The sequence below is a fragment of the Lutra lutra genome, chromosome 9, assembly GCF_902655055.1.
Source record: "Lutra lutra chromosome 9, mLutLut1.2, whole genome shotgun sequence".
NCBI lineage: Eukaryota > Metazoa > Chordata > Mammalia > Carnivora > Mustelidae > Lutra > Lutra lutra.
In genome coordinates, this window is record NC_062286.1 from 143,982,457 (window position 1) to 144,003,916 (window position 21,460).

General features: G+C 53.4%; 1 protein-coding gene across 3 annotated transcripts in view; it reads left to right on the plus strand.

Annotated features, from left to right (window-relative positions):
* Positions 1–21,460, plus strand: part of MYT1 (myelin transcription factor 1) — a 70,538-nt gene that overhangs the window by 7,503 nt on the left and 41,575 nt on the right. For all 3 annotated transcript variants that reach the window (XM_047744252.1, XM_047744253.1, XM_047744254.1), the window contains exon 2: positions 15,137–15,237. In XM_047744252.1, coding sequence (XP_047600208.1) covers positions 15,137–15,237 — 101 coding nt within the window. The remainder of the gene's footprint in view (positions 1–15,136; positions 15,238–21,460) is intronic.

The window sequence follows — 21,460 nt, forward strand, 5'->3', positions numbered from 1 at the left end:
AATCAGTGTCCTTTTCATTGTCCGCATTGCCGAGGCTGGCCTTGTGCCTCTCGTACACCTTTCCCCTCGTGGGCCCAGGCAGTTGGGAGCAAAGGCACTTTTCTTGGGAGAATGGGGGCTTTGCCCCTGTTTCATCCCCCTTTCATTTTAAATTTGCACTTAAATTAATGCAGTGTTATTTCAATCAAGCAGAATGAAAATAACTCAGAGGGCTGTTCCAATCTGCCCCAGCCTGACTGAGTACCCCTGCGTCTGTGGGGTTAGTTCAGCCGTTGGAGGGTCGGCGAGCAGGAACGAGTGTCCCAGACCTGTGGTTGCCTTCAGATGAGCCCTGGAAGCTGGAAGGGGCTGTGTGCCAGGGGGCTGTGACCCGGGAGCAAGGGGCTGCTGGGGGGCTGCTCATTGGACAGGTCCTTGAAGGACTGGCTAGCTGGGTTTCCCCGCGTCGCTCACGGTGGTGGGCAAGGTGTGAACGTGTGTGTGTGCACGTGCATGTGTACACGTGTGCGAACTCATGCGTGTGCCTATGTATGTGTGCCTGCATGCGCTCATGCACGTGTGTACGTGTGTGCTCTCATGCGCGTGCGCGTATGTGCGTGTGTGCCGATGCGCATGCGTGTGTATGCGTGTCCTCGCAAGTGCGTATGTATGCGTGTGTGCGCACACGCCTGTGTGCATGTGTACGCGTGCATGTGTGCTCGTGCGTGCATGTGCGTGCACATTTGTGTGCCTGCACGTGCGTGTGCCCGCACCTTCGTGTGTGTGCACGTGTGTGTGTGCGTGCATGCCTGTGTGCGTGCATGTGATGCAGACATTGGGAGGACGAGCGGACGCACCATATGGTCTGAGTTGCTGACAGATTAGCCTGCCGGGCTCCCACCTCACCCTCACGCCTGGCTTCACACCTTGATCATGTTCGACATCAGTCCGAGGTTGCTGGCAGAAGCCATCTGGGTCCTCTTGTTGTTTCCCATTTTGTTGCCTAAAAACTACACATCAGAGGTGTAGCAGAAGGAAGAGGGTCCTGGAGCTCCAGGGCTGCTTGGCCTCTGCCTTGGAGGGAGAGGATCTGAGGTTCTCTCTGCTGGGCCAGAGCTTAGAGCCTCCTTAGGCCTCTGGTGCCTGCTTTAGGAGAGCTCAGATGTCAGGTGTGAGGCCCCGGGTCACAGGACAGCAGACCCACAGCTCTGAGGGCCCGAGGGACACCCTGAGTCCAAAGCACTTCAATCTCTCCATCCATAGGCCTGTGGGGTCCTGACTTCAGACAGCTTCTGCAGTCAAGCTCTGTGTGCCGAGGGGTTCCCAATGGGAAAGGAAGCCTGTTCTCCCAGAGGGTTTTCGTAGACCCAGAGCATCGCCTGACACATAAATAAGGAGCGTTGGGACGAGGGTCCCCTTGGCCCTGGGTTTCCTGGGGCAGTGACTGTCCTAGGGTTCCCCACACTTGGTGGTTCAAAGTGACCTGCTCAGTCATGGACTGCTAAGTGAACAATTAATTGGTTCCTTAATCATTGTTTTGTGCATGGAAAACTCTGGTTTTCCAAAGTAAAGAGTGCCTCTTGTTAATATTTTTCCCCCCAAAGATTTTATTTATGTATTTGAGAGACAGAGAGCGTGAGAGAGAGAGAGCACACGAGCAGGGGGGAGGGAGAAGCAGACACCCCGCTGAGCAGGGAGCCCGACTTGGGACTTGATCCCAGGACCCCAGAACCACGACCTGAGCTGAATGCAGACGCGTCACTGATGGACCCCCCCCAGCGGTCCTTGTTAGTACTTTCTGATGGTCTGACGTTGTTCTGGCCAGACGGTTCAGGTTTTCGTGTGATCTGTTTTGTGTCCATGTGGCCCAGGCTCCAACCCCAGCCTCAGGGGCTTCTTGATGCCCCCTTGGCCCCGAAGCAGGTTAACGGGGGAGGGACGGGTTGATGCAGGTTAACGCTGTCCTCCCCATGACACACAGAAACCAGCAGTTTCTGCCGACCGGGAAGGGCCATGGGTCTGTGGCCTTCTCTCATCCCACTGTTCTGATGCTCCCTAGGGAAGGCCACTGGGGCCATCGGAAAAGCTCACAGAGGCCCCCAAGTGCTGAAGTCATCGGGGGTCTAAGTGCTGGGCACATCCCCGCCCCCCCCCCCCCCCGAGGGAGGAGAGAGGTGGGTCTGTTATCGGAACTGCATCTGGTGAAGCTCTGTCGCCCTGGAAGGCCGCTGGAGCAGGTCACGAGGGCGGCTTGGCTCTCCTGGCTGCAAAGCCCACGGTCAGCCCCCAAGCTGAGAGCCTGCTGCTAGGTGCGGTGTCCCCTCACGCTCTCAGCGTGTGGGCTGACCTGCCAGCCTCCGAGGACCCTCATGGACTCCAGAGTCGTTCCTGTGATCAGGGTGCACTCCTGGAAGGCACACTCCCGAGCACGTGTGTGCACAGGGGTCCGGTTCTTCCCAGGCCTGTTCGGCTCTGCGCCCTCCCAGTGAGGGCCCCCTTCCTGCCCCAAGCCCCTCGGACGCCACGGGTCTGTGTGAAGTCTGTGTGAAGTGGTCTGTGTGAAGTGGTCTGTGTGAAGTGTTCCTGTTTCTCCAAATTCTGTTGCGTGCTGGTTCTCGGCGTGCTGGGCACTGTCGATCCAGACTGGGGAAATTAGCATCACCCAGTATTTCCAAGCCTTAAAGGCAGGAGGGTGGGCTATTGCTGGGCACTGCTAGGAGGATGATGGGTGGGTTCCCCCTCTCCCACCCGAAAACTGGGGGGGCTCTGAGCCCTGGAGCAGGGGCTGCAATTAAACTCGCTGGGGAGCAGCTGCCTCCTGCCAGCCGCCTGCGGCTCGCCCTTCTCCCCCTGAACAGGAATGCTTCCATTTCTTGCAGAGGGACTGGGGTGGGAGAAGGGAAAGGACACTGCTGTCAAGCCATCTCTCCCACCACAGGGCTGCCGGCGCCTGGCTGGACGGTGCCTGGATCCCCAGGTTGGCTGCCTGAGAGCCTTCTTGCTGAGCCGGACATGAGCAAGGGTACGGATAGACCCTAAAGGGAGGGCTGAGCAGATGTCATTCTGTTTGTGCGAGGGAGAGCCCCTACTAGTTGGGTCACTTTCAAGGGCCTAAATAAAGCGTGGTTTCCAGGAAGATGGAAGTGGCACTTTCTCCTGTCCCAGGGCTGGACAGTTCTGACTAAGGAAGGGGTTTCTGGGACTCAGGACGAGAGGCACAGGAGCAGAATTCCAGAGAAGGGCCCTCCTGATCCTGGGAGGCCAGTGTGTACTCTGAAGACCCAGGAGACCTCCAAGGAAGATGCCCAGAAACTAGCCCTCCTGGTTCCCAGCCTGTTGGATAAGGCCAGAGCTGTCCCTTCCCACTGCTTTTGGTTCCCTCTGTGGACCTCTTTGTGCTCCCTAGGGCTGAGACAGGCCACTCTAGCTGTACCGGGATCCCCTTGGGCACCCCAGGACTGAGACAGGACACCCTAGCTGTACTGAGGACCCCCATGTGTGCCGCAAGACTGAGACAGGACACTCTAGCTGTATGTGGTCTGAAAGGTGTCTGTGATTTCCGCTCAGGGAGCCAGGACCATGGGTCAGCCTCCCCATCCAAACTCTCCTTTCCTGAGCCCTTGGTGTGGCCCAGGCTCTGGGCCTTGGAGAGCAGTTACATGGACACCTGATGAGTGGTTGGGTCCTGTGGGGAGATTTTGGGGGCCTGGGAGCTGTGAGTGGGTGCAGGTAGGTAAGGGGACCCTTTCCCCAGCACCTCCTCTGGCCTGTAGCCTGGCTGGGTCAGTGGGGTGGGTCAAGGTGAGTAGGATGGAGCCCCTCACCTCAATGCCTTTGTGGACACAGTAGCTGCACCCATTCCCTTCGGGCTAGTCTCCTGTTCTCTGTTTTTCTGTTTTTCCTGTTGGCCTGTCCTCCTGGTGCGGGGAGAGGGAAACGCGGGTCTCCTGGAAACTGCCTGGCTCCTTGTGTGGGGACAGAGCACGTGCACTGAGGCTCTGGCTCCGAATTTGTTGCCCGTCCTGCCAGCCTGGGTGGAGATGGGGATTGGGGTCACTATCGAACCCGACTTGGGTGGGGCGGTTCTCGTGGAAATCCTGTGAACACCTGCGTGGAGCAGGGCGTTGAGCTGAGGGGTTTCCTCCTGCTGCCTTCATTCCTGTCTGGGGCCTGGGTTTTCGAGGCCGGCCACCACCCTCTGTGCCTCTCCAGGGACACTGGGCACCCTGGGGCAGGGCTCCCCCCCACTCCATCGGGAGCTCCTCCCTCCCCTCCCTGCAGCTCCCTGACAGGCCTCCCGGAGAGCTGTCCTGTGATTTGGTTTGGAAAGTCATTATTACCGCCAGGCAGTGTGGCTGTTGTTTTTAGTGTTGGTAAGGTTAAAAGAAATAATAATAATAATAATATAAGAAAGACTCAGCCCTGCAACATGCTATTTGCATTTTTAAGGAAACACTTCTTTGAGACAGCCTGGGTGAAAGGTCACTATTTGCATATAAATGGAAGAGAAAGTGTATGAAGCTGAAAGTTACATCTGTATTATTTTCTCAGCAGTGAGCTGCTGTTGGAGAGAGTAAGGGACATGGCTTGGATGTGGCTTTTATAGAATAAAGTACCAGCGAGGCTGATTTAGAAGCAGAATAATGAGAAAAATGTGCAAGGCTATGGGATTGCCAACTTCCCTGCCCCACCTCCCCCTTCTCTCATTTTCACCTAAACTCAGCAAAAGCAGGTCTGCTTTGCTCCACTCAGCAAGTCTCCATTTTACTTCCCTCTGAATTCCAGCTAAAAAAAAAGAAAAAAAAATAGGAAAGAGAGAGAGAGAGGAAAACTTGCCCTCGTTTCCCCCTGGGCCCCGATTGTGTTTCTTGCAAGAAGGTGGTTCAGTGGGTGGGGTGCTCACGCGGCTTCCAGACTCCCCAAACCCAGGGCAGAGGCCCCACTACAGTCGTGCTGTCTTCCCCAGCCCCGAGCTGCAGGTGTCGCCCCTGAGGGGTGGGTGCTGAGGAGAGGTCACTCGGCTGCTGGAGGGGTCTCCCGGGTGCCCCGCCTTCCCTGCAGCCCCTCCTTGAAATGTTCAGGGCACAGGTGCCTCTTCCTTTTGGATTTTCAAGGTTGTTCGACTCCCCAAGGGTCCACCCTGCCCCACTGTCCCTGGGCTCTCCAAGGGGACGCCAGGCCCTGCTGGGGCAGGGCTGAGTTGGAGCTGGCTTTGGCCCCGAAACTTTTTTGCCCTTGTGGGCTTCTAGGAGCAGCACTCGGGACTGTGGAAGGTGGAGACGTGCAGTTGGGGGCCTGAGGTCCCCCTTCTGGGTTCTGGCTCCGACCCACCCTCACAGGAGCCTCCACTGACCACCTGTTACGGAGACCGCACCCCACTCCCTGTTATTTTGAAAATATACTTTGAAAGGACCTCCAGCTCATGGATGCGTTATAGATACAGGACAAACCCATTTTCCCAGCCTCTTGAGAGTACGTTTGCATGTCTAGGTCCGTCGCCCAGAGCGCTCGTTTGGGTGTTTCCGACAACAAAGGGCTTCTCCTCCAGTCACCGTCATGGCGTGGACGCCTCGTCCTCGGATGGTGTTCAGACGCCTCCAGCTGTCTCGAAGGACAGGCTCAGAACCCTGCTGTCTGGTCATGATCACGACCTTCGCCTTCTGGAAGGATGCTTGTCTGTTTTGTAGTGCGCCCCTCAGTTTGGGTTTGTTGGCTGTGCCCCGTGACTGGACTTGGTGTATGTGGGGGCAGTAGGAGTCAGGCCGTCCCCCTGTGCTGTGCGGTGACTTTGCTCACCGGGCCGGACGGCGCTGTCCACTCTCCTGCTGCAAGGGCCCTGCTGCTCCTTTGCTATTAGTAAGTATTCGGGAAGGGAATCTGAAGCCATGGAAATACCTCATTCCCCATCAACTACCATTTTACTTGTTTTTATTGAAACCTGTATTGACTCATGATTTTTTTCATCCAAAGGGTTGTAACTGTTATTTCGATGCTTGTTCCTATGGGCCAGTGAGGTCACCCCAACTGGCCGTGCGTCCCCCTGCCTCCCTAAGGCTTTGCCTGGACTCTCGCTCAGCCCAGGCTCCTGGGCTGCCTTCCTGGCCGGAGCCTCGAGTCCTCCCCCAACGGCACGTTTCCGTGGGAGGACCTGGTGCTGGGCGGGCCCCCAGCCTCTGAGTGGACCCGTGTGCACACACACACGCACACACACACATGCGCTCACAGTTATGCGCATGGGTGCACCTGCGTCTGAACTGAAGTCTCCATTTTCTCTCAGTATCAAATACCGCAAGTCCGCACAGATACTCCAACACTGTTCCCCCACAGGGTACATTTGAGGTTTCTGCCTTTCTCTGAGTGTAACTTCTTCCCCCAACAGTGAGAAACCTGGTTTCCATCATCCTTAAAATAAGCACTGATTTCATCAATCCCAGTTCCCTCCTCACCCGCCCTCCACTTCAGGCCAGGCCTTCCCTGGGGTTGTCTTCTCCTCCTGCTTGGGATCTGACATTAGGGGGACTCAGGCCTAGTTTGCCCAGGCCTGCAGGTTTGCAGGCTGTGCTCCAGGACAGACCCCACGCAAGGGATTGCCTCACGACTGGATTCCTTAAGTTCTTACGTCGAACAGCGTCTTTGTTCTTTTATTTTCACCGCTGGGCCAAGTCCTATGTGCCAGGATTAATTCCTATCCAAGTTTTTGTTTTTCTTGTACATAATCACACACAACCCTGTCCCCCGGCTTACTCAGTGTCCAGTGGCATGTTTTGGTGCCTATGTGTCTCCTGAAGTATTTTTATTCTCTCTGCCTTGCCTGTGTTTTGTCTGAGCAGAGACAGCACCCTGGTTGATTTTCTTCTTCTTCTTCTTCTTCTTCTTCTTTTTTAAAAGATTTTATTTATTTATTTGACAGAGAGAGATCACAAGTAGGCAGAGAGGCAGGCAAGAGAGAGAGAGGAGGAAGCAGGCTCCCCGCTGAGCAGAGAGCCCGATGTGGGGCTCTATCCCAGGACCCTGGGATCATGACCTGAGCCGAAGGCAGAGGCTTAACCCACGGAGCCACCCAGGCGCCCCCAAGGTTGATTTTCAACCTTATAGTTTTGAAGGTCTTGCTTCCCTGTTGAGAAACCGGATGCCATTCCGATGATATCTTTCGTTTGTGACCTTTCCCCCATGGATCTTCTAGGATCCTCTTGGTATTCCCGGTATTTCAGAATTTTATTGTGCTCAGCTTGGCTGGAGCGGATCTTTGTTTCGTTAACTGCTGGGTACTTAATGGGTCCTTTAATCTAAAACTATAATTCCCTTTAGTTCTGGCAAATTATTCTTTATTAGTTAATTCATACTCTTCCCTCCCTTTTTTTGATTCTTCTTTTTTGGAACTCTGGAGCAGGTGTTAGGTCTCACCTTGTTTCTCTCCTTATTAACTTTTCTAGTGCCTATCTTCATCTCTGCCTGCCAGGTCTTGTACTGGATTCTTTATGTGCGTTTTACATTTTATTTCCAAATTGGGAAAGAGAGACACAGTGGTGTGAAGCCTTTCCAAGTAACTCATATCAGTCTCCAGCTCCCACCCCTGGCTAGGCCAGGCCACGTCTGCTCGTCTGGCCATCCTGGGCTCTGGCCTAGCTCCTGTTCCACCGTCCACCCTGTGGAGGATGGAGCTTCCTAAGACATGGACGTGTCTCTCTGGCACAGGTTCCTAGATGCACTCCCCCAACCCCCCAACCCAGGGTTCTGATGCACAGGCGTGGGAAGGTCTTGGGAGCAGGGATCTGGGATGGGGATCTTGCTCTGAGCTGGGAGAGGGGCTAGACTGCCTCCTGCATCTCCAGGGAGCCATGGGACCTGGGCGTCTGTACCCTCTGAGGGCCTTGTCTTCCTGCCTCTGGAGGGACCGTCTGGACCTCACAGTTTTGGGTTTGGAAAGTCTCTGGGTCTAGAGGGTGGGATTCTGGGCTGCGGTCCCCCCAGGTGTCTCCTGTGACATTTGGTTGATTTTGTGTGGGCCTTAAACTATGTCTACATTTTTATTCTAACCCATTTCTTCTTGACTTCCTGGGCTTTGCCTTGAGTCTAAGTGGCAGGCGGGAAGGCCTAGGAGCTGAGGGGATGGAGGAAGATCAAGATGAAAAACAGAAAAAATTTATTTTATTTGTCTATTTATTATTTATATTACTTATTTATTTTCATTCCATTTATTTATTTATTTATTTTTAATTTTTTCTGTTTTTTAAAGATTTTATTTATTTATTTATTTGACAGAGATCACAAGTAGGCAGAGAGAGGGGGAAGCAGGCTCCGTGCTGAGGAGAGAGCCCGATGTGGGGCTCGATCCCAGGATCCTGGGATTGTGACCTGAGCCGAAGGCAGAGACTCAACCCACTGAGGCCCCAGGCACCCCACGTTTTTCCTTTTAAATGGCAAAACGTGTTCTTACAATTCCATGGCCCAGCTTTTCAGTGGGTAGATTCTGTTCATGGCTTTGAGGGGATGTGGGAGAGATGGGGGATGGTTAGGGCATTGCCAGGGTTTCGATCTGCCTGAGGGCCAGGAAGCCGAGGGTGGCAGCAGGGCCCTGGGCTGGGGTGGCTGGAGCTTGCTGGCCTGGGGCTTGGAGGCCCCAGTGACATGCAGGCAGAGGTGGGATGGGGCCCAGGTTGGGGAGAGACGGACCGAGCCGGCAGTGTAGCATCCTGAGGGCCGAGGGTGTCTGTGCCGCATCCGCCCCCGTGTGCTGCACAGAAGCTCCGGTCCTGCTCGCCAGGTGGCTGGGGGCTGCGTCTCTGGTCCTTGCCCTGCCCTTCGTGGCCTCCAGGAGAGAGGGGCTGGGTAGCCCGGGCCCTACCAAGACATGGGCTCAAAACCCAGGCCCAGGCTGGGAGAACCAAAGGCAACCCACTCCAACTTTCAGAGCTGAGAGCCACGTGGTTTCACTGAGCTGGTTTTGCTAAGAGCCACGTGCCTCCTGGCCAGGGGCTCACACGTCACGGTGGGAGGCAGGGCAGCCCTTGTGGTCAGAAAAGTGCTTTCGATCTGGGCACGATCGTCCCCCTAAAGTTACCCAGAACGCACGAAATCCTCTGGACAGGGCCCCTGACACGTGAAGTTGTCCTCACCCACCCCTAGCTCTGCTTTCCTCCGGGACCCGGTGCTTGGCGGGGGCACCTGCTCCCCTTGCCACCGTCAAGGTTCACGGCCCTGGGCTGAGCTGGACGCTGCAGAGGGCATCTGACCTGTGCAGGCCTCTCTCCTCCATTGAGCTGGCCATCGTAGCCCTGGTGGGGAGCCCTGGTGAGTGAGCGCTCCAGTGGGTCTGGGGACTCACTCCGGGGCCTCTCTGTGTGTGCCACGGGCTGCTAGAGGACAGCATTACGGGAATATAATCTACATATTGTATCATATAATCATATAATTCACCCATTAGAAGCACACAGCCCAGGGGTCTCAGCATATCGAGGGCTGTGCATCTGTCACCACGTCTCCCTTCTGAACGAAATCCTGGGTCCACGAACCACGGTCCCCCACTTGCCCCCGCCCGGCCCTCCTGGCAGCCAGTCTCCAAACCTACTCTCAGTGTCTGTGGACTTCCCATTTCTGTAATGGGGATTCTGTAAATTCCGTTCCATAAATATGAAGTTGTACAATCTGTGGTCCTCGTGTCTGACTTTGAGTTTCGCCACCTCGGACCGTGTGTGAGCACGTGCACACTCGCTGCCTGACAGCAGCCAGCAGTGCTTTGTGCCTCCGTGCAGCAGCTAGGCGCACCTTGGGCTTTCTCCATCTTCCGACTAGTTGGAATACAGTGAAATAAGTTATTATGCACAAAACTTGGCGTGGACGATTGTTTCCTCTTCTCTCGGGTCTGTATCTAGGAGAGGAGCTGCTGGGTCATATGTTTTTCTGTTTAATATTTTGAAGAATTGCCGGGCTGTTTCCCAAAGTAGTTGCGCTATTTTGTGTTCCCATTGGGAATGTATGAGGGTTTCAGTTTCTCCATATTCTCTCCAGCACTTGTTGTCTGTTTTTTAAAATTATAGCTATTTCAGTGGGTTTCGTGAAGTGGTGTCTCGTTGTGGTTTTCCTTAACATTTCCCTAATGACTAGATGTTGAGCATTTTTCTTCCTTCCTTCTCTCCCTCCCTCCCTCCTTCCTCTCTTTCCTTCTTTCTTTTCTCCCTTCCTTTCTTCCTCCTTTCTTTCTTTCTTCTTTCTTTCTTTCTTTCTTTCTTTCTTTTCTTTCTTTCTTTCTTCTTTCTTTCCTTCTTTCTTTTTTTTTTTATTTGTTTGCCAGAGAGAGAGAGAGAGAGAGATAGCAGGAGCACAAGCAGGGGGAGTGGGAGATGGAGAAGCAGGTTCCCCACCCAACAGGGAGCCTGACCCAGGGTCGATCCCAGGACGCTGGGATCATGACCTGAGCCAGAAGACAGAAGCTTAACCAACTGAGCCATCCAGGCGTCATGAGCATCTTTTCATGTTGGTCGTTTATGTGTTGTCTTTGAAGAAATGTCTATTCAAATATTTTGCCCATTTTTAAAGTGGGTTATTTGTTTTATTATGAACTTTCAAGATTTTTTAATGTATTCTGAATGAATTAACTATTCATTTGTAAACGAATTAGATATATGATTAGATACATGATTTGTAAATATTTTCTCCCAGACTATGGCTTGTATTTTCACCCTATTGATGGTGTTTTTTGTCATGCAAAACTTTTAAACTTTGATGAAATCCAATTTATCTATTTTTTTCTTTTATTGCTTATGCTTTTGGTGTTGCATGTATGAAACCACTGCCTAACCCAGAGTCAGAAAGAGTTACTCCAATGTTACATAAGAGTTCTAACTTTTACATTTATCCCTGTGATTCATTGTGTGTTAATTTTTGTGTATGGTGTGAGAGGGGTCTGACTTCATCGTCTTGGTTATCCTATGTTCCTTGAATTGCCATATGAATTGTAGAATCAGTGTGTCGGTCTCTGAAAACAAGACAATAGTTGGAGAGGTCAGAAGTGGTTTCTGGAGATTCTGGAGAGATGCAGCCAAAGGCAAAGGCAGGATTTGGGACCTGGGACAAGCCCTGTGTTCATGCTGGAGAAGCTGACGGCTGCGCTTGGGGGAGGAAAAGCTTGAGTCCTGTGAGAAGCTGATGCTGTGAGCAGGGATGGAGTGGGAAGAGGCGTCTGTGGGATGGCAGAGGGAGAGCGGGTGGGGCAGAGGGAGCGTGCACGGTGATGGAGGGGAGGCTTGGGGTGCAGGCGAAGTGCGGGAGCCCCCACCAGACAAGGAGGGAGTCAGTGTAGTGGCGCACAATGGGGCTGTGGTGTAGACATTGGTGGTGATCGTCCACCCACTGTTGTGGCGGAGGGTGATAGGCGGAGGCCAGTTGGAGTGGGGAGTGAGGAGTGAAGTTAGCAGACTTCAGTCCCTTAAGAAACATGGCTGTGCAGGGGTGGAGGTGGCATGGTAGCCGGGCTGGCGTGTGGAGTCCAGGATAGTGTTCTTGAAACGTGGATGCCTCAAGCCTGTTGAAGAGTTGAAAAGCCCCAGGAAGGGTTCAGTTTAGAGGCAGTGATCAGATATTCGAGAAGAATATGGCTGATACTCTAGGTACCCTTTAATCAGTAGTGGGAAGGAGGGGATATCAAGCCCAGATGGAGACGTTAGCTCAACTAGCATGCAAGACCTCCCTCCCTGTGCTGGGGACAGAGCAGGGACAGAGAAGGGCTGGGACTGAGGAACTGGCATTTCCTATTAAGTGGTGAGAACTTCTGATAAGTGTGTGTTGGTGCTGCGGGAGCGTAGGAGAGCCCAGACGTGGGCTCTCTGCGTGAAGACCATTCCCCCTTTGCATGCTTGCTGAAGGGTGAGTGGTGATACCCTCTGGTTCCAAAGGCAGCCCACAGTCACCAGAGACACAAAACCTAGTAAAGACTATAAAAAGATTTTGACTTTTTGCAACAACCCCCTGAACCCTTGCTCAGGTTTCTTGTCTTCTGCTCTTACCTTGGGGAGGTTCAGGGAGGTTTTGAACTGAAGAAGGTACTGGGCTGTCAGTGCTGGGCAGGGCTAGAGGGAGAGTGGTCCAGGAGCCCACTAGGAGGACTTATCATTCTGTGTGGGGTCCTCCAAGAGTCTTTGGGGTTGGGAGTGGGCACAAAACACCGTGTCTGGAAGGAGAAATGGGTGCCCAAAGTTTCCCAGATGGGATGCCTGGGGGTCTCCCCAGATATGGGAAGGAGGGCTTCATGCTACCTTTTCAGGTAGCATGAAGGGGTGCAGGCGGGGGCTCCCGCACTTTGCCTGCACCCCAAGCCTACCTTTTCAAGCCTGGCTGGGCTGCTTACAGGCCTGCAGTGTTCTGAGTTGGGGTGGGTGGGTGTCATTAGCAGACAGACCTGGGTCTAGCCTGGGTCATGGCTCTGACCCAGTGGAGGGAGATGCCAAGTGAACTCTCAGGAGGGTCTCAGGAGGGTGTCCTCAGGAGGGACCCTCGTGTATCTGCTAAGAGGTCCTGGTTGCTTTCCAGAGCTTATCCGTCCACTAGAGCCCTGTCAAAGTGAGTTTGGGGCCTCTGTAGAGACAGAGGCTGGGCAGCATGGAGCAGGCAGAATGTGCAGGGACAAGTCATGGCCAGCGTCCCTGTCCTTGCCACCTGTTCCAAGCGGCGTATTGGCTGTTTGTGTCTATAGGCAGGGCTTCAGAAGAACCCACTGGAGACCTGAAAACGGAACCTGTCTCGAGGAAACGTGCTTTTCGCTTGCAACTCCTGATGATAGAGGAAGTGATACTCCCCTGCATTCCCTGTGCACTGGACATGGAACTCTCACTTTGCACACCTGCTCTAAATCCCCAGACAGTTCTTTTCTCCCACTTTGTGTGTGGGTCGAGAAGGTGACTTGCCAGTCCGACGTGGGGCCAGGAGCCAGATCTGTATTACCCCTGCCTCTCTGCCGCCCTTGTTGTATCAGCCGGCTATAGGACTTCTAGAAGTGGCATCTTGATGGGACCCCCGTGTTTCTGGCCTGGGGGCTCTGTAGTTGTCTCGGGGGTGTGGGGGTTTCCTCTGTGCAAGCTGGGGTGCTAGTTGCTCAGGACATGCCGGCAGGAGGGGTCTTGCCTGTGGTGGAGCCTGGCCACACGCACTTCCCAGTGGGGACAAAGAGGGTCCTGGGGGTGGTTCCCAGCAGCAAGAAGCACAGCTGTCTTTTACTGGGCTTCTCATAATGACAAGAGTTTGTTGCCAAACATTTCCCAGGAAAAGAAGGAAATTGCATCAAGGTAAATCTGGGAGCTCATAAGTGAGGTTCTGGCCTTGGGGGTGTGTGTCTTGTTTTCCGTCTCCATCCCGGGGCAGGGCACTAAGTGCATCATGAGGGCGTCTGAGGCCGTTAGACCCTCTGTTCGGAGGCAGGAGCTCTGTTTGGAGGTGGTTGTGCTGGAGCAGACGTGAGCAGGTTGCCCGAGCTGCTGTGAGGCTCCAGAGCACTGGGCTCTACCTGCTGACCCCCCGGGGCAGGTGAGAGGGGCACACAGACAACCAGACGTCCCGTCACAGACACTTGCAGTTCACCTTGGCTGGGCTCCCCTGGGAAGCAGGCGAGACCGAGGGCAGAAAGAGCTTGTCCCCCTCAGCTTCTAGGGTGCCCTGCTGGGGTGCGAGGAGGAGGGAACCATCCCGCTCCTTCCAAGATCTTAGGGTCTACTTCCTCTCCTGTAGCTGCTGGGGAGACGAGCTGCGGTTACCTCATGCATTTATACGTGTGACGGTGACCGAGAATTCCGCCCGCACCTTGCAGCTCAGCCCCAGGGGCAGGTTCTTCCTGGGAGGCCCGTGTGGAAGGTCAGCCCCCTGCGCTCTGCAGCCTGGGGTCTCCCAGCTTCTGCCTTCTCCAGAGCTGACAAGGGAAACTCTCGTCCCCTTGTAAGTGTGATGGGTGACTCCTGTGTCTCGCCTACTGAATTTCCTTCCTCCCCCACCGTGGGGCACCCCCTCTTCCTCGCACCTGTGGCATCTTCCTGGGGAGTTCAGGGCGACGCCCCACGTTTCCAGCAGAGGCTTGGGAATGGGAACACCCAGTGGGTGGCCTAGTCCCATTTGGAGCGTGCCATTGACTGCTGAGCACCCACCCAGGAAGACCCACGCTCACACTTCCCTGGAGGAGGCCAGTCTTTGCAGGGTCCCCTGCAGGGGACCCAAAGCTCAGTGAGAGGGAGGCACACAGTAGGTGCACACAGTAGGTGTCAAATCCTGGTGTTTTTACTCATTCATTTGAAGACCTTGCATTAGGCCATCTCCTTGACAACCAATCTGTTTCCCTCTGTGTTTGTGCTCCTTGAGGTCACAGGAGGCCCTTTAATGGGATGGAGACATTTTCAGACGAGAGGATGCTCTGGCCAGAGCCACAGGGCTGCCTGGGGCAGGAGTGGTGGAATTTTAGGAAAACTGCATTTGGAGTGCGTGTCAGAAGCATGAGGGAAAGAAAGATAATGGGTATGACAGCCCAGTGCTGACCTACCTGCAGCAGGACCCAAACTCACTTCTAAAGAGAGGCAGAGAGCATGGTGCAGGAACACTCATTTCCTGTTTTTATTGTTGGTACTTAATGACCTTCCTTGAAACGCTGCCACTGCCGTGGTAGAAGGCTAGTTGTCATGGAAACAGGGAGTGCCATGCAGGGAATAGGCATTTCTTTGTCATGTCCAGCTGATGCCTTCAGCCTCTGCTCAGACATGTGAATTTATGTGCGGAATTAAATATTAACTGGAGACATTGCCCTGGAGAGAGACAGAAACAGGGAAAGGAAAGATGGCGGGGCCTGGGGCAGAGGGGAGGCCAAGTGTGTCCACCCCCCCACACCTGCTGCGGCAGCTGTTAGTGGAAACCACACCCACTCTGAGGCAGGTTCTGGAGAGACAGAGCAGGGGCACGGGGTGCTGGGGGCCTCTGAGGAGCATCCCAATCAGAGACCAGTTTTCCTCAGAAAGCTCCTGGTCCTTGTCCCTGAAACTGCCATGGGACCACGACCTTGCACATCCTTCCGGTGATTCCAGAAAAAGGGGATTGCATAAATGCTGTGGAAAACAGCGGTCCAAGTTTCCCATCTCCCTTCCACCCCATTGAGCTGCCTTCATTAAGTTTTCTTTTTCTGACCCCTCAGAAAATGAGTTCCGGGGTGAGCTGCTGAGTCAGAGGTGGACACAAGGAGACAAAGCCAGCAACTGCAGGACCTCGAGGCTCCTCCTGGGCAGACACGGCAAGGTGAGGCGCTTGGAAGGCAGCCGCTTTCCTGCCACCGGCACCCCCACCAGGGTCTGGGCAGGGGTCCTTCTCTCTTCTAGGCATGGGGCATGGAGGTGACTTTTGGTCTGGCTGCCATTACTCTTGAGCAGATAGAAGGTTAATTGGGGGGTAGACCATCGGCGATCTGGTCATGGCAAACTTCAAAGAAGACCTCAGGCCAAGTCCCTGCTCTGGGTCTGGTGACACCTGGGCTGCCCCCGGAGCTGTTCCCTGCCGGACAGACCGAGGATCATTGGGAGACTTTGTTGCAGGAGCTCCTAAGGTCTGTCGGCCTTGTTTATTTCCATCTTCCCAAGTGGAGGCAAATGACACACACCTGCTCAAACCTGCCTGGGTCTCACTGATGGAGGTGACTCAGGCTCCTTGCCTCGCCAGAGATGCTCCAAACCCAGGGTATGCCATGTGCTTACAGCCACACCAAGCCTCCAATTCTAGAACCTCCCAGGATGCACTCTGGGTGAGACTGGCTTCCCAGGGTCTGGTGACCCTCAGAGGTGGGGGGAGAGGTGACAATAGGCTTTTGGGCATTCCTTTCCAGACCTCAGAGTCCTGTCTCCATTTTCTTCACATGGAGATGGTCCTCATCAAGGATCCTAGCCCTGATGCAGGGCATGGCCATCCGGATGTGATGGCCCTGGGTGTGGACAGGAAGGGCTAGAAAGTTTGAGGCAGCAAGATTATTTGAGGATGTTTGTAGTTCCCTTTGAACCTGGTGACTAGAATATACTTTCTAATGGGCTTCTCCTGGCACCTTGTTAAGCACCTTCACTCCCACTTTTTTTTTTTTTTAAAGATTTTATTTATTTATTTGACAGAGAGAGATCACAAGTAGGCAGAGAGACAGGCAGAGAGAGGAGGAAGCAGGCTTCCCGCTGAGCAGAGAGCCTATGCGGGGCTCGATCCCAGGACCCTGAGATCATGACCTGAGCTGAAGGCAGAGGCTTTAATCCACTGAGCCACCCAGGCGCCCTCCACTCCCAATTTTATTCCTGTAGGCTTGTCGGCGTTCTACCATGTTGGAGCCTGAGGCAAAAGGAAAAGTCGGTAGTAACGATCCTATCTTTATTTAAACTTTGGGTATTTTGTTCATCATGGATTTTTGGCATTAATTTTGATATTTTGTAATAGTCATTAAACTGTTTATCTTGATGACTAAGTTTTTGTTTTCCACCTTAAATTTGCACCTGGGTGCAAATGCCTCACTCATCTCTTCCCAGTGTTGAGCATTCAGACAGAGGTTAGGGCCTCTGGATGACATGTCTTGACCATTGTTGGAGGTGTGTGATGTACAGCGCCCGCTGTGAGCAGCCTGGTGGTCCATGATCAGGCTTTCCTGGCAACAACTGCTCTGTTACAGTCTTCCTTCTAGTTTGGGCAGATAGGGCCTGAGTTACTGTTCTGAGCAGAGACACTAAGAGGCTGGAGAAGGAGGGAGGATGTGCCTTTGACAGGGTGGGTTTCCAGAAGGACTGCAGGGCTGGCCCCAGTGGTATGAGCTCACTGAGCAAGCTAGGGGAGTCGGAAGCAGGAGGTAGTGGTGGCCACGGGAGAGCAGAACATCACATAGCAGGGTGGGCTGACTTTCTATGGGGGGTGGTTGATGTGGACCTCTGTGTCTGGAGGGTGGTTGATGTGGACCTCTGTGTCTGGAGGGTGGTGGGAGTATAGTACTCACGGCCAGCTGTCTGCTTTGGGTTCAGCACCAGGCATGCGGACAGCTCAGAGATGGGTTGAGAAGGGCTGTTCCGAGATGGTTGTGGGTTTGGGGAAAGTGCTGGGCATTGAACTGTTTATTTTTATTTTTTAACTTAAGGAGAAAAGAAGTAGGCATTGATGGTAGGTCCTTAAATCACTTCTTGACCTTAAGAATGAAACATTTGGGCTCCAATCATGTAATATTCAAGGAGAAGTCCAGATACGAATCCAGGAGAAGGCTGACTGCATGGAGGTTTAGCAGTCCTTCTTCCTGACAAGGGAGGGGGTGCCACTGTGCATGACCTTTCTGGCCTGCTTCACTGGGTGTGACTACACTCCTATCCTCGGGTAGAAATCCCATTTATGTTGGAGTTTCAAACAGAGGGACCCGACATAGAGATGTTGTATCACGGTGTCTACCACATAGCTGCAATTTCAAAAGAAAGATTTATTTATTTATTTGAGGGAGTAAGAGCGAAGGGGAGAGTGCATGTGAGCGGGGGAGGGGCAGAGGCAGAGAGAGAGAGAGAGAGAGAGCACCTCAAGCAGATCCCCTGATGAGCATGGGGCTCGACTCAGGGCTCTAACTCAAGACCCTGAGACCATGACTTGAGCCAAAGCCAAGGGTCAGATGTTCAACCAACTGAGCCACCCAGGTGTCCCTACAGCTATAATTAAAAAAATTAATTAATTAGGGGCGCCTGGGTGGCTCAGTGGGTTGAGCCTCTGCATTAGGCTCGGGTCGTGATGTCAGGGTCCTGGGATCGAGCCCGCATCAGGCTCTCTGCTCAGTGGGGAGCCTGCTTCCCCCTCTCTCTCTGTGCCTGCCTCTGCCTACTTGTGACCTCTCTCTCTCTGTCAAATAAGTAAATAAAATCTTTAAAAAAATAAAAATTTATTAATTAGGTTTCAATTTCCAATACAATTAACACAGTGTGATATTAGTTTCAGGTGTACAATAGAGTGATTCAACAGTTCTATGCATTACTCAGTGCTCTTCACCCTCATGACCGATCCCACCTGTGCTCCCAGCTGCGTTTCCTCTGGCAACAACCAGTTTGTTCTCTACAGTTAAGAGTCTGGGTTTTTTTTGTTTGTTTGTTTGTCTCGATAGAACGATCATTTTCAATTTGGGGGTTGGAGTGAGCCCTAATCCCCTGTCAGAGATGTTAGGAGAACCTCTCCCAAGACACATGTTAAATAATACCCCCTGGGGTGTCCTTTCTACAAATCAGGGAGAAGCTCTATTCTGTTGCCAGTGGGCCGAGCAGTGGGTGGAATGTCAGCAGAACTTCAGAGACACAGTGGGCCTCCCCCCAGAGGGGGACATAACTATCATTTCAAGGAGCCAGGGGTGCTGTGGCGGCCGCAGTCGGGGGTCAGGTGTGTGGGCATGTGGTTTAGCCTCATGGAGCAGGGAATGGAAAGCGGAATGTGTGCGGAGGGTTCCTGAGGTGGTAGAACTTGTATGTCTTTGAAGAAGAAGGCTGCCCTTCAGGCTGACCTTGACCAGGTTTGCAGGTGCGTGTTCAAAAAACGGGAACCAGGGAGGTTGTGTAAGTAGACAGTATATGGGACTGGGGATGGGGGCTCTGAAGGGTTCCACCGGAATGCTCGGTGGGAAGAGGCAGCAAGGGGCACCCTTGAAGGCCGAGCCTAAATCCTTCAGTGGTGGGAACACGGGTCTATAGAAGGGCTTCCTAGTGGTGCTGTGCGAGTGGGCATTGCTCCTGGCTGCTCACACTTCGGAGAATCAAACAAACCCAGATTGCTGCTTCTCCCTCACCCCTTCCCTCTCTCGGAGAAAATGGACACTGGCCGATGCTGTTGCAGCCAACACGGTGGGTCATAGCCAGTCCCTGCCACTCCTGTTATGTTCATCTGCCCTCCTCGTCCCATGTCACCCTTCCTTCTAGGCAGGTTTGCGTGTGGTCTCCTGGGAGTCAGTGGATGCCCCCCTCTCTTTGTCTAGGTCTTCCAGGAGGGAAAACACTGAAACTTGCCCACAGGAACTCTACAATCCATAGACTCCTATGGATTTAAAAAAAATGTCCTAGGTTCATTCTAATTTTCCAGCTCTGCTAGCTGTTGGAACACACTCTTTTTTAAGATTTTTCTTTTTTCCCTTTTCTTTATTTATTTGACTCAGAGAGAGACACACACACAGTGAGAGAGGGAACACAGGCAGAGGGATGGGAGAGGGAGAAGCAGGCTCCCCGTTGAGCAGGGAGTTTGATGCCGGGCTCGATCCCAAGACCCTGGGATCATGACCTGAGCGGAAGCCAGACGCTTAACCACTGAGCCACCCAGGCACCCCTGGGACACATTCTAAATAAAATGGAACCCTAACCTGTTTCCTCCTCCAGCCTAGGGCTGGGATGAATGTCCCCCATGGTCAGGGGTCTGGAACCCTCACCCAGCTTCAGGCTCTGGTACTTGTTCAGCCCCTTCTGACTGCTCCTGGCCGTGTTCCCCAGTTCCAGGACCTCAGAGACATTCCCAAGTATCACCATCTGTCTACTCATCTGTCTGTCCACCCTTACATGACACGCACTGAGCAGTGAATGAAACTCTGTAGGAGAGGCAGTGACCTTGGAACTCTGTAGGAGAGGCGGTGACCTTGGAACTCTGTAGGAGAGGCGGTGACCTTGGAACTCTGTAGGAGAGGCGGTGACCTTGGAACTCTGTAGGAGAGGCGGTGACCTTGAAAACATGACGGATGAGCTTGTTTCACACTGAGATGAGGCCCACGCAGGAGACGAATAGGCACAGAATGGAGACTGAGTGGGAGAGGGTGGGAAACGGGAGGCCCAGGCCACCCAGGGATGCTTCCTGCTTCCCAGGGCTGGAGCACCTCCCACTTGGAGGCCATCAGCCCTAAGACCCTCAGGCCCTCACTGACTCCCTGAGCCTCCTCACTCCCACCCAGTCTGAACTGTTCCCTCCCTCCTGAGCTCTCCCCTGGGGTGCGGACCTTGCTGTCCTGCTGCTGAGGCCAGGACAACCTCAGCATGAATTCTGTTCTATGTCTCACCCTTAGCTGTCCATGCAGAAGAGCGGGGACATGGCACAGGGTGGAGAGGAGCTGTGAGGGCCTGGGAAGAGCCCAGAAGACTTGTGAGAAGGAGAGAGGGAGAGTGCATGAGACAGGGGGAAGGGGGACCCCTCCAGACACCACCACGGACGTTCCTGAACTTGGGGAGGGTGGGGGGGTCAGGGGCAGACCCGGCCTTTGAGGGTAAAGGCAAAGATTGGCATAAAGTCTGTTGGGCCTCATTGAACACCTCGTGAAAAATCTCAGACTGGAGGTTGTCGGACGTCGAGAATCTGTCCTCTCTGCTTTCTTCCTGGCTGTGTGTCTGGCTTCTGACTGTGTTTCTGAGAATTCAGACAAATCTATGGGTTTCAAGGCTGCATAATTCTTTTTTGGTCCCCGAGTTTGTAAATGTCCAACTTAGGGAACCCAGTTTTGGCAAGGGTGCTCTGCAGATGGGTTTGAAAAGGAGCTGGTCGTGGGTGTTGTTGTGGGAACCGTTTGTATTTAAAAAGAGCTTCTGTGATGAATCTTGACTTTATAAAAAAACGCAAAACAGAACAAAATAGTAACAGCTCCTTGAGTGAGACCCGTCACACGGTACTAACAAAGCCAGTTAAAAGGAAGGGTGAAGAGACAGCTCTCTGGTTAATGGCTGTGGCAAAACAGGAAGTGTTTGCATTCGTAAATGACTCCCCTCCCCATAGTTTTCCTGCTGAAGACAGAACTAGTGAAATATTAATTAGAGTGCAGTGACGCTGTGAGGGGCACAGGGAAGCTGTAAGACGGGATCGTGGCGGCAGAACGGAGGTGGCTCACAGAGACAGCACAGAGGACGTTCCTCTGCCCCACAGAGAACATGGGCATCGAGGCCAGCCTGGCTGTGACAAGGGGCCTTTTCCCCCTCCAGGTGGAAGGTCATTCAGTCATCTCTGGGTCGTGCAAAAACAGAGAAGTGATTGGGTTGTGTTCGGAAAAAGCGAAGGGTTCTTAAAAGTAAATCCGTAAAACGTTGGAATGTGTCTCGTCTTTGCGCCGATGAGGGGCCCGTCTTGGTGTGGTGAGGGACAGAAGGCCCTGGGGGGCTGCCAGGAAGCCAGGCAGCCCCCCAGGGTGCTCACGCAGGGGCCTTGGTCTCTATCTACAACATGGGGAGGGAAGCCAGCGGAGAGCTCACCTTGGCAGGAGCGGAGCTGGTTTCATCGTGTGTTTGCCCAGAGGCTCTGAGGGAGCCACCGCTGCTCCTTCCCAACAGCCCAGAAATCAGAGTCTCCCTGCTCCGTCGTTGATGTCCCATGTCACCCTCTCACATACTCATCTCGTGTTAAGGAGCTAACCCGTGTTTCCTCCTGTGGCTGGGCTCCTTCTTTCCCCCTTTTAGAATCAAAGCTACATGCACTGAAGAGAACTTCTCACTTACTGGCCATTTGATGCAGATAAATTGCAAATGGA